Here is a 12,369-nt window from a genome sequence, read left to right as displayed (position 1 = left end):
GAACGCAGGCTGGGTATCAGCCAGTTGCAGACCTACCAAGGAGAAGGAAAGTTCAGGCAGGAATGTGTCTCATGAATTCCCAGTTCAGTTTCTCTTCTCTAACTTCCAACCCCCTCTCCACCCCCTTCCTATTGCAATAAAAATCTCTGACCTGCACGATATCTCTTATGCCTCCTGCCTGACCTACAGGACAGAACTGCTGGCCAGCAGAAACTTCTAGCCCCATTCACCTCTGGGTCCTTCTAGCCTTGCAGCCAAAAAGAGAACCTGGCCTGCCCACTTGGAGAGTGCCGAAGGAATCCTCTGGGCATGCTCAGCGTAGCCTGTGCTGCCATCTCCCTCGTTCTTCCCCAGAGCCTGACTGCCAGGTGAGGCTGTTTGGAATAACAATTAAATCAGAAGCCTTCAGAGCACAACACTGCCATATACCTTTAGCACTTCCCATATGCCTTTTGTCTGAGGAGGAAGGTTCAAACCATGTCTTTAAGTAATCCCTTCAAGCACTCCTAAACTAAGCAATAACCCCATTTTACAGAGGGGCACCATGAAGCACAGAGAGGTCAACTACTCTTCCACACATAGAAAATGACTAAATCCTGTCTCCCAGTCTCTCTGCTACGCAAAGACACTATGTCCTCAATCTTCCTGATGCATTACAAACATGGAAGCCAACAGGAACAGAATTCATGCACTGGTCTCACATAGCACTTCCCACAGGGGTCTCCATGTATCTCTCATTATGAGCCCAACCCAGGGCGGTTGGAAGCACAGAACCAAGTTAGCTTTTTCCTCTCTATCACGCAGCCTTGCCGTGCTGGCGGTACTTCTGCCACTTGTGCTTTTAACTTCAGTGCACAGCAGCTACACAGGTTGGAAATGTACCAGAAGTTATTCAAAAGTTCAAAACTGTTTTGGACTTGATTAAAAATTCCTGTTTAAGCACTCCAGAAGAGCAGTTTTTCTCCATTAATTACCCAGGAAATGCATGGCTTCCAGCTGTCAGGCAAGGGCCAGAACACCTGCCTAGACAGCCATTTGTTTCTGGTCCAGCAAGCATCAGAGGCTAACTCCTGTGTGACTCCATCAGGAGCTAGTGTTACCTCTGAAAATGAGAGACTAGACCAGTGATTCTCAACCAGGGTGCCTTGAGATTCTTTCAAGGGTGTCGTGCAATGTTAGCAGTGTTAGATGTGCAAACATGATTAATGAGATAAACCCAGAAATTTTAAATAGGAATCCACAGTGTTAAAAACATTTTGTTTTTTGACTGGTTGTGGTCTTTTCAAGTTCTTTGCAAGACTGCTCTACTATTATTCTGTAGTCAAAAAATTAGTGAAAACAAAGAGCTTGCATTTTTTGAGAGGTTCCTAGAGTCTAAAAAGGTTGAGGATCATCGGCCTAGACTTGTAATGCAGGTGTTACTGGCCTTTACACCAGTGTAAACAAGTAGTAGACAAATTATGTGAACACATCCTGATGGGCAGGATCCCCTGGGAGACCACTCTGAGGGGGGAATGGAGTCCAGGACAGTTGGTTGTATTTTAAGGAAACCTTACTGAGGGTGCAGAAACAAACCATCACAATGCACAGGAAGACTAGTAAGTACAGCACAAAACCAGCTTGACTTAACAGCAAAAGCTTCAGTGACTGACAACATAAAAAGAAAGCTTAGAAGTGGAAATTTGAACAAATGACTAGGGAGGAGTATAAAAGTATTGCTTGGGCACACAGAGATGAAATCATAAAAGCCAAAGCACAATTGGAGTTGCAGCTAGCAAGGGACACAAAAGGTAACAAGAAAGGTTTCTACAGGTCAGCAACAAGAAGGTGGTCAGGGAAACTGTGGGTCCCTTACTAAATGGCAGGGGCAACCTAGTGACAGATAATGTAGAAAAAGCTGAAGTACTCTATGGCTTTTTTCACCTCAGTCTTCACAGGCAAGGTCAGCTCCCAGACTACTGCACTTGTCAGCATAGTCTGGGGAGAAGGTAAGCAGCCGGAATAGGTTAGAGACTATTTAGAAAAGCTGGACATGTACAAGCCCGTGGGGCTGGACATGATGCGCCCAAGTGTGCTGAAGGAGTTGGCCAATGTGACTGAAGAGCCGATAGTGATTATTTCTGGAAACTTGTGGAGATTGGGAGAGGTCCTGGATAACTGAAAAAGGGCAAATAAAATGCCCATCTTTAAGAACAGAAAGAACAGAAAGACGGAGGATCTGGGGAACTAGCGACCGGTCAGCTTCACCTCAGTCCCTGGAAAAATCGTAAAGCAGGTCCTCAAGGAATCCATTTCAAAGCACATGGAGGAGAAGGTGATTAGGAACAGTCAGCATGGATTCACCAAGGGCAAGTCATACCTGACCAACCTGATTGCATTTTATGATGAGAGGACCGGCTCTGTGGATGTAGGGAGAGCAGTAGATGTGATATGCCTTAGCTTCCACAACAGTCTTGCAAGCAAGCTAAGATAGTATGGGTTGGATGAATGGACTGTAAGGTGGACGGAAAACTGGATAGACTGTCAGGCTCAAAGGGTAGTAAATCAATGGCTTGATATCTAGTTGGCAGCTGGTATCAAATGGAGTGCTCCAGGGGAATCGGTCTTGGAGCCATTTTTATTTAATATCTTCATCATCGACCTGGAAGATGGGTTGGAGTAGTAGTAGATACGTTGGAGGGTAGGGCTAGGATTCAGAGAGACTTCAACAAATTGGAGCACTGGACCAAAAATAAATCTCAGGAGGTTCAATAAGGACAAAGTGCAAAGGCCTGAGCTTAGTACAGAACAATCCCATGCACTGGTACTGGCTGGGGACCAACTGGCTAAGCTCTGCAGAAAAGGACCTGTGGGTTAGAGTGGACAATAAGTTGAATAGGAGACAACAGTGTGCCTTTGTTGTGTAGAAGGCTAACACCACACTGGGCTGCATTAGTAGGAACACTGCCAGCAGACTGAGGGAAGTGATTCCTCCCGTCTTTTCAGCACTGGTGAAGCCACAACTGGAGTCCTCTGTCCAGTTTTTGGTCCTCCACTACAGAAATGATGTAAACAAATTGGAGAAGTCCAGTGGAGGGCAACAAAAATGGTTAGGGAGCTGGGGCACAATACTTCTGACGAGAGGCTGAGGGAATTGTGCTTGTTTAGTTTGAAGAAGATAAGACTAAAGGGGGATTTAGCCTTCAGCTACCTGAAGAGTGGTTCCAGACAGGATGTAGCCAAGCTGTCCCCAGTGGTGGCAGATGACAGAACAAAGAGCAATGGTCTCAAGTCGCAGCAAGGGGGGTTTAGGTTAGATAGTAGAAAAGCTCTCTCACAAGGAGGGGAGTAAAGCCCTGGTTACCCAGAGAGGTTGTGGAATCTCCATCCTTGGAGGCTTTAGGGACGGTCCTGCTTTGAGCAGGGGGTTGGACTAGATGCGACCTCCTGAGGTCCCTTTCAACTCATTTTCTATGGTTCTAGGATTACACAGGAATAATTTAATTCAGTCTGGTGTAGAACTGTCCCTGAAGAAAATCAGGGGCAGAACTACATTGGGTGTAAAATTATACTGGTGTAGGTGTTCCACACTTGCACCTTATACCAGGATAATCATTTCCTCAAATGAAAAATACTGTCACCAGCTGCCCTGCCACCTAGTAGAGAAGTCCTGAAAAAGCCGCCTACTGTTTAATACACTGGAATAAGCTCTTTGGTCCATCTGCTCTGGACCCTCTGGAAATGACACCAGCGTAAATATCCTGCATGTCCAAGCCCCATGTAAGGATGAGAAACTTGAATGGCTACCAGAGAAACATGCCAAACTGGAACAAGAACACGGATTTGAAAAAGGGAAGGAAAAAGACAGAACTTGAGAGAGAGTTTGACAAGCAAAAGACACACTTAAGGTAGCTTCCTCAAGCGTATGTAAAAATCCTTCATCTTCTTAACACTGGGACCAAGGTCATTTATAATGTAACCATCATCATTTTGAGAGTATCCAAGCTAAATTTGCTGCTTGTTCAATAGCACTTTGAAGCCCTGCTAGGATAGGTCATAAAAATATTCAACAAGAGACACTCCCTCCCCCAGTGGAGATTGCTTAGTCTCCTGCAGGGGTGAAAGGAAGCATTATCTTAGCCTTCTGGATGGGGAACATAGCAGCTTGCTCAGTCACAAAGCGAGCCTGCGGTGGAAGTGAGAAGTGAACTCTTGACACCAGGCTTTAGCCACAAAGCCAGTTCTCCCCTCAGTAACAAGCAGCTAGAACAGGGATGAGAGATTGGCAAAGTAGAGCACAGCTGCCCAACTGGCGGCCTGCAGGATGCATGTGACCTGCAAGGCTTTAATGTGCAGACCCTGGGCTCTTGCCCAGCTGCTGCTCCCTTATCTCTCTGGCTGCTCATGCAGCCAGGGGCTCTAGGCACCCCCTCCGTCTCTCAGCTTTCATTTCTTGTGCCTGTCCCCAGAGAGCAGGATGATTCACCAAGGAAGCCTGCTGCCAATGCAGCAAAGGAGCTGAGGTGGGAGCTACCTGCATGGTGCAGCAGCGTGTGCAGGTAGGCATGGTTGCCTGCAAGGGGGTGCGGGCTGGGGGCCTGTGGCTCACATTAGTGAAGCCTCCAAGCTATGCAGCCCCTGCTGGTGCAGCCTCTGGATGCTCAGAAGTTGAATAGCCTTGAGGAAGCCTCTTCTCTTGCAACTCTTAAAACAGAGCTGGAGAAATACCGATTTGAGTAAATAGCAACAATATTGAAATAGGTTTGGCCAGTGCAGGCTCCAGGGACCTGGGCTAATGTTTTCAAATGTCTAGGTCTCTTGAATATTTAGCCCTGCTTCTCAGCACTGAGGATCCTCAGATTCTACTGAAGTCACCAGAAGTTATGGACGATCTTCTAAATTATTTTTGCAGAATCACCAGCTGAAGCAGCCAAAGCAGGGACTGCCACAGAGGGAGAAAAGGGATAAAATGAGGTCCAGCTGGGTCCTCCCCAGTTGGTGCCTTCAATGCCCATAAAGGGCAAAACGAGCTCCCAGCCACAGCAGGGACTTTCAAAGAAGTTCCTAGTTTCACTGAACCTTCCTTGCCCTGCACCAGTTGGCTTCATGTCCCAACCCTCTCTCTCATGGTCTCCTCACCAGAGCTTTCCTCCTCCACAATCTCCTTCACTCTTCCTTACACTTAGCCAACCCCTTCCCAACCAAACCCACTCCCCCAGAATTGTGGAAGTAGTGTGATGCTTGCTGTTGACTAGGCTCACCTGTTAGGTCTTTCCCCTTCTGGTCTCTCTCTCTTATTTACACTTAGGGCTTTGTTACACTTAGTATGATCTAAACATAAAACATTTTAAGCATTGATGTGTCTTAGAAAGCTTTCTGCACAGTTGCAAGGCAATGCTTAATATGCTCGTAGGATCCCACCAGACTTTTAAACTGGGAGTGAGACCCAAAAATTACCTGTGACTGCTCCCTTGTGATCCCAGGGCTGAGATCCAAAAATTCTTGCCCAAAGAGGCATAACTTTCAGCCAATCAGAGAGCCCTTGGCATGAGTTTAGCCCCCACATGCAAACATTTTAAGTGTTTAACTGGTGCCAAGGGTAACACCCAACAAGATCCTTAATCTCTTCAATGCTGGAACTGTCTGCTACTCTGAGTCTGTGCAGCCCCAATATAAAGAAGTTCTCAGTCCTATTCTTGATGGGCCATTTGCCACTACTGTAGAAAACAAAAATAATACTATTAAGACAGTCCAGGAAAGACAAGTCCTTTCCTTTTCACTAGGGAGAAAACAGGGGCACCTTTGAGAGTAACGAGCTGTTGTAGGTTACTGTCTGACAAAAGGGTCATTTACAAAAGCTCATGCCTCAAGCTCTGCATCTAAGATGCCAGCAGGCCCTCCTTTCTGCCTGACTTCATACTATAGTGGCCAACTACCTCTTGCTCTTTTAGTTGAGATGCAGGAGCAGAGTGATTCAGGTGTTTCCTCATAAACCTAGAGATAAGAGTTCAAGTCTTACTCCAGACTCACGCCAAAGACCACCTATATGAAACCAATTGTTAAAGGCAATCTGCCTGTTTGAGCTGGGAACTCAAAAGGTGGCTGGATGCAATTCATCACTCCCTTGTGTACTGCTGGCTACATAACTTGGTGTGCCTTAACCACAATAGGACTGGACAGCTGGATGTGGTGCACCTCTGGGGCTGTTTTGTTTTTTGGATCCATTTCACTAGTTCTCAAAACACTAGTAAATTTACATTAATGCAATCTGTTAAGAGTGCCAAGTACTACCTGTTCCAGGCAACTTCACCAACCTGTAGGATAAAGCAGTAGTTCTCAAACTGATTTGTAGACCACTGGTATGTCACAAGCCTATGACAGATCAAGCCCACCACAGACTCACCCATACTTTTCAATTCGAAGTATGATGGTCAGGGTGCGTGGACATTATGAAGAACTTTCTAAATATGAAGCTTAAGCACTGGAACAGATTACCAACACCGACATTTTAGCACAGGGTAGACAAACACTCAGGAAGGATAATTTATACAGGGGCATTTCTACCTTGAGCAAGGGGTTGAACTAGAAGCTTTCCAGCCTTATTTTTCTATGATTCTGTGCTGTCCATGAGCAATACTGAGGGTTGATCATGGTCTCTTGGTTGAAAAAGGGGAAGGTCATGAGTGACTAGTGCCTCCTGAATCTGGGGGTACACCCGCAGAAGCTGCTGATGGGCCGTCGGGGGGACACCAGCCCTACTGACAGCATCAGTGTCAGCCACCATATGCCCCCTACCAACTGCCTATGGCGAAAGTTTAAAATGTTATGAATTTAGAGAGACAAGGGGCTCCCCAAGCCAAGCTATAAAAAGAATCTAGTTAGATGTGTAAGCCACAAGCAGTTTGTATGGTCTGTTTAAAACAGCCCTAAGGCACCTATAGGAATGGAAGTCTATAAGTTGCACATGAAGACAATTCCTGCTTTTGGTGAAGTTAGGCAGAACTAGTCAGGTTTTTTTAATTAAGTGTGGGGAGGAGGAAGGTTTTCTATTTTTTTTTAAAGGCATATTCTAAAATTATCCATTTTGCCAGGAAATGCTGGTGGAATAGGGCCAAATAAGCTTTCTTATACCGACAGATTCTTATCTTGATTTATACTAAAGAGAAAACAAACGAGGAAAAAAATTAGAAAAAAACTTGGCAACCTTCTGCCTCTTTTAAGCATTGGTTTTAAATAGTAAGCCTTTATACAGCAGCAAGTCTCACTGTTCTTGTTTTATCAGTCACTAGTTTTAGTCTCATCCTGGTAACATGAATATAAAAACAGGTACTGCTTACTAAACAACAAGCCATGATTAAACAACTGGGTAGGTTTATTTAGTGGAGAAATTCTGAGTGATGTGGACCACTGAATTCAGGTAGCCTGAGGAAGTATGAGACTTCCTACCTGAGCTGGGATTGAATAGCTCAGATGCCTTCTGGAAGCAGATGTCTTCCACAAAACACGAAGCCTGGGACCAGAAGCTACACGGGCTAAATTTGTCCGACTCAAATCCTATCATTGTTGTAGTCAACATTCGTAACAAATAGGGACCTATATAAATTGCAGTGAAACTAAACGATTTTCATGGGTTGGCTGCAGCATAAACAGCAAATTTCACAGATAATTCCCAATTCTGCTCCACCAGCCCCACCCCCGGTGTTAACTGGTGGAGAGGCCCCAGCGGGGGAGGAGGGATGGCGGCAGCAGCCACCACCTTGTTTGCTGACTGCTCTTCATATGAGCCCACCCTCACTGCTGATTGTCAGAGAGGCCCTGATGGGAGGAGGAGAGATGGACAAGGGGCGGCTGCTATCTCATCTTCTGCCTTTTGTGCCACCCCACCAACTGGCACCTTCCCCAATGGGCAGGTTGTAAGGCCAGGATGTGGCAGTGAGAGTTTTTATTTTTATTAAGGTTTTTAAGTTGATTTTGTGGACAATCCTGGATTTCATAGTTTCTGTGAAGCCACGGATTGAAGAGACTCCTAATAATAAAGCTAGTACAGACTGATTCTGCAAGTCTTCCACCTATGGTGCTACCGACTCCTCTAAAACTCCTAACTTCAGATAACATACAGAACTGAGCCCCAAAGCAAAAAAGTACATGCTTTTCTGTGCATTTGAAACAGATACAGGTTAAGTTTAAGTTTCTCTCACATTACAGCATACTGAAAAAAACTGAAATTTAGAAAATACATTCTTATACAAGTATCTAAGGGCATGTGTAGATGAAACAGGGGCCCTAAATTGAAGTGGTGGGTTTTTTTAAAATACCACTTCAATTTAGGGCGAAGTAAACCCCAATGTTGTGTACACCCATGTCTTACCTGCCTCTCCGGTGGCAGGGAGGGGAGGGTGAGCTGCTGGCGGGTAGAGAGGTCCCCGGGTTGCAGGGGGCGAAGGGGGGCTGGTGCTTCCCTCCGTGGCAGCAGCACCCCACCCCCATGTGGCACCCGGCTTGGGCAGTCCCAGGGGGCACTACAGCCACAGAGAGAAGGACCAGGTCCCCATGCAGCTCATGCAGGCAGGCAGGCTCCTGTCTTCCCAAGCTGCTGCCAAGCTGCCTGCACAGTCCCTGAGCCCCACGGAGCTCAGTGCTTTACTCCGCAGCTGCAGGGCAGCAAACAAACTTCTCAGAGATGTTTTAGTTTGCTGTGCCCCAAAGTAACTTAAGGTGCATTACACCACCGAAATAATTAATTAATGCTCAATACGCCGCCGACGTTCAAACACCAACACCATTAAAGCGGTGCAAAAGCATTTACCCCGCTTTCAAGTGTCGTGCACACATGCCCCACGTTTCCTCTACACATGCCCTAAGGAGGTGTATTCATTAGTTGTGATGGGAAAATTCTGTTACATCTGTGAAACTCCCATTAAAAATCAATACATTTAGCATCAGCAAGAGAGCAGAATTCAGCTCCAGTGTATGAAAATGAAATAAATAATTTTATTTCTCTTCTATGTTTTCCCTGCAGAGATAATCAGCACTCAGCTACTGACTTATATAGTAACAATAGTTCACAGGAAATTAAATTAATACATTTTACTAGTTTTGAGATGACTTGATACTCTCACACCACAAAAGCTGGTAAGTGCAATGTGAGCAGTTGTCTTTCAGTATGGAATGAAGCTTACTAACAAAAGTAAATAACAGGTGCTTATTATTTAAGCAAAGTGTGTTCAGCTTTGTGAATGACTCAGAGAAGACCATCTTCAAAAAAACACCTGGCACATGCATACATATGCATGTGCACACATTTACCCACCCCCACAATTAACAGTGGTAATTCAGGTTTGGCAAAATTAAGAAAAAACAGCCACTAACCAGGTTTGAAACATAATCCACAACAATCTGATCAATCTTCTTTTTTCCTACATACTGTAGATGCCTCATGAGGTGATCTTTCAATTGAGCAACCATCTAGAAAAGGAAGCCAATCTTTAAGTCTTTCTGCTTTCTCAAACAAAATTTGTTAAAGCAGGTGCAAGGCTTGATTTACATTAATTAGCACAACAATATTCTGTCCACAGGAAGTGCAGTTCACTTTGAGGTTGTAAGCTACTACATATTCTCACTGATGTAAATAGCAAGTTCAGACATTTAAAAATTATGACTTAGTGTGGGTCCAGCTAAATGAAACAATGAGCGTTTCCATGCCTTTCACTGTTCATGACCTGAAAAAACACCTTTTAATCTGAATTTCTGTAAAGGAAATAAGTTACACTACTAACCCCTTCCCCATGCTCCTGACATCCTGACAAGTTACACTGTTACATATTATAATTTGTGGCTAGAGTCCTAGGCAATACATTTGGAAGAAGAGAAGATTCTGAAAGAGACCAATTCTCAGCATTCAACTTTAGTAGTATTATACTGAAATGAGTCCTGGGAAATTTTACTGTGAAGAAATGATAAAACCCATAGTAATGGCAGAGAAAACTATTACCTTTGAGTAAAAAAGTTTCGCTTTAGTGAAACTTGAGAGAAAACTTAATGTAAGGGGAGATATGAACAAGTTAGTTTACTATGTAGCTTGTATCTCCCGATTATGCTGTTTGGAAAGACCTCCTAACATACTCCTGACATCATGCAGCTTCTGTTGCCTATACCAATTCCTTCCTGAACCATAACATAAACCTCCTGGGATTATTTCCAATGTTTCCCAGAGATGCACTGAGTACCCAACAAATTCCTGACACAAGCAGCTTACAAACTAATGAAAATGCAATGCAATAGTGGAACAGGAAGTGCAATAAAGATACAGAAGGAACAGGAGGAAGATGATGGGAGTCTACATTGGTCTTGGCTGTATGGACAGGTAAGTGGATGGATCTTGGAAGAAGTTGTGCAAAAAACAGTGGCAAGAAAGAGGGGAGGGGAACATGCAGAAAAGCAAAATATAAGCCTTAGACCACATACTGGCATTCAGTTTTTCCTAGGAAAGTTGCTGCTCTCCCAGTTGAAACCACAAGTATGCAGACATTCATGATATTTCTCCTACAGCAAATATGGCTGCTCCAGGAAAAAATAATCCAGGCACAACCAGAGTTAAATAGCTCCTGGGAAAGTGAACTTCTGTACATGCACTTTCTAAGAGAAGTTGCACAGTCCTCCAGCACTCCAGCATGCTTTGCACCTAGCTCCTTGTCTCCCCCTTTCACACAGCTCAGGGAAAGAGTGTGGCACTTGGCCTGGATTCTTCTGCTCCAGCCAACACGGGAGCCCCCTTCACAACCCCCTCATTGTGCTGCAGGGAGACACAGACTGCAAGGCAGCCTGGGTCAGCCAATCACAACTGCCCTGTGCATTGCTGTCATCATGAAGACTCGGGAGCCTGCAGGGCAGACTGATGTGTGCACAAGGTCCCCATGGCTGCGCAACAGCTTGATAATTCAAAAGTCTGTTCAGGGGTCTCTGGGTAAGTTTTCCTGCCAGAAAGAGAGATCTGGGAGAATTCTCCCAGGTCATTTGAACATGTGCATGCAGACAAATTCCACAGGGGAGGTGGTGATAAAAAAAAAAAATGCAAAAAGAGGAGATTTCAAATGCAAGATGAAAAATTAGTTATTAGCCTTGCTGACTTTAAGGTGACAGCAATATATCCAGTCCTAGGTATCCAAGATGTGCGAAAAGAAGAGAGATCGCACAGGACTGTGGCTGTAAGCAAAGAGAAAGAAGATGAAAATGCTGTAAAAAGAGAGGGCAGCTCTACAATAGATTTGGAGAGATTATGGATGAGGTATAGAGCATGAGAGCAAGCACTCAGAGTTAAGTTGAGGGAAAATAGGGAGGATTAAAGGAGATCATAGGGAATCTTACCAATTCTTTCTTTGAAAAATCAGCTAACCATGGGGAGGCAGGAGGGTATGGAGAAATGTTTAAAAGGAAGTTAAATACTGAAAATAAATTAGGCAGTTGTTTAGAATATAGGATAGAGCCACATGAGAATGGAAAAAAACTGCATTTAGGCATGAATATAGCAGAAAAGAAAAGGTAGAGTGGAGGGAGTAACTGTCTCCCCTCCCTTTTCCTGTCCATCTGTGGCTTTTATAACCTGACCTGGAAGACAGAAATCAAAAAATCTCTCTATGGCTCCATGTCCTGCCCATTTATATTCTTCCCACCAGTAAACTTAAATAAACTGCCAGAGAAGCATAGAATACAATGGCTTAGGAAGAAAGAATATAAAAATAAAATGTAAAGTTATGCTTCATGCTTATTAAAGTTGTGCATCTCCTGGCACACAAAATGCAATACGTACCAGTCCCATTAGCAATTGTTGCTGGCAGTCTTCCTCTTGGAAGAAAGGAACGAGCCTTTCCTCTGAAACAGATAAAGTGTCATTCAAATGCATGTTTCTTTAGTTAGAAAGATCTTCAAGCAACTCCAAGAAAGCTCAGAAACAAGAGAAAACAAGCAGAGGCTGCAGTGCTTTCATGCTAAAGAATTATAAAAAAAGGAACAGAACTAGAGAGCGTTACTGCTATAGCAACATGGAGGCACCTGAGAGGAGCTGGGCCACCTTTTCCCATTCCCCCTTACAATTGCCACACAATAAGTAAATGTCTGTCTTCAGCTTCTTTCCCCTCAGTCACCAAGAAAAAAAAAAAACCTCTCACCATAAGCCCTTTAGAGCCAGCAAGCCCAAAGAACCCAGTGGTAACAAGAATACAAAACACACACTATTTACAACTTGACATTTTCAGCTCACAAGGACTGAAAGGATTTGGGAGGGTTTTCTAGGCAACTGCCTAAAAGCAAAGCAGCTATGCAGCGAATCCACCCCTCCCACAGTTGTACAGGATTCCTTGGCCTGGCTATTTCAGTTACTTCAGTAAGCAGTTT

At 44.4% G+C, this 12,369-nt stretch overlaps 1 protein-coding gene across 3 annotated transcripts in view; it reads right to left on the bottom strand.

Annotated features, from left to right (window-relative positions):
* Positions 1–12,369, bottom strand: part of GSAP (gamma-secretase activating protein) — a 73,385-nt gene that overhangs the window by 14,680 nt on the left and 46,336 nt on the right. For all 3 annotated transcript variants that reach the window (XM_090041932.1, XM_090041933.1, XM_090041934.1), the window contains 2 exons: positions 11,786–11,847; positions 9,349–9,444 (listed from right to left, as the gene is read on the bottom strand). In XM_090041932.1, coding sequence (XP_089898058.1) covers positions 9,349–9,444; positions 11,786–11,847 — 158 coding nt within the window. The remainder of the gene's footprint in view (positions 1–9,348; positions 9,445–11,785; positions 11,848–12,369) is intronic.

The sequence above is a fragment of the Crocodylus siamensis genome, chromosome 4 (assembly GCF_052110815.1).
Source record: "Crocodylus siamensis isolate JL-2025a chromosome 4, ASM5211081v1, whole genome shotgun sequence".
NCBI lineage: Eukaryota > Metazoa > Chordata > Crocodylia > Crocodylidae > Crocodylus > Crocodylus siamensis.
Note: the sequence above shows the minus strand (reverse complement) of the source record. Positions and strands in the feature narration are given on the sequence as shown.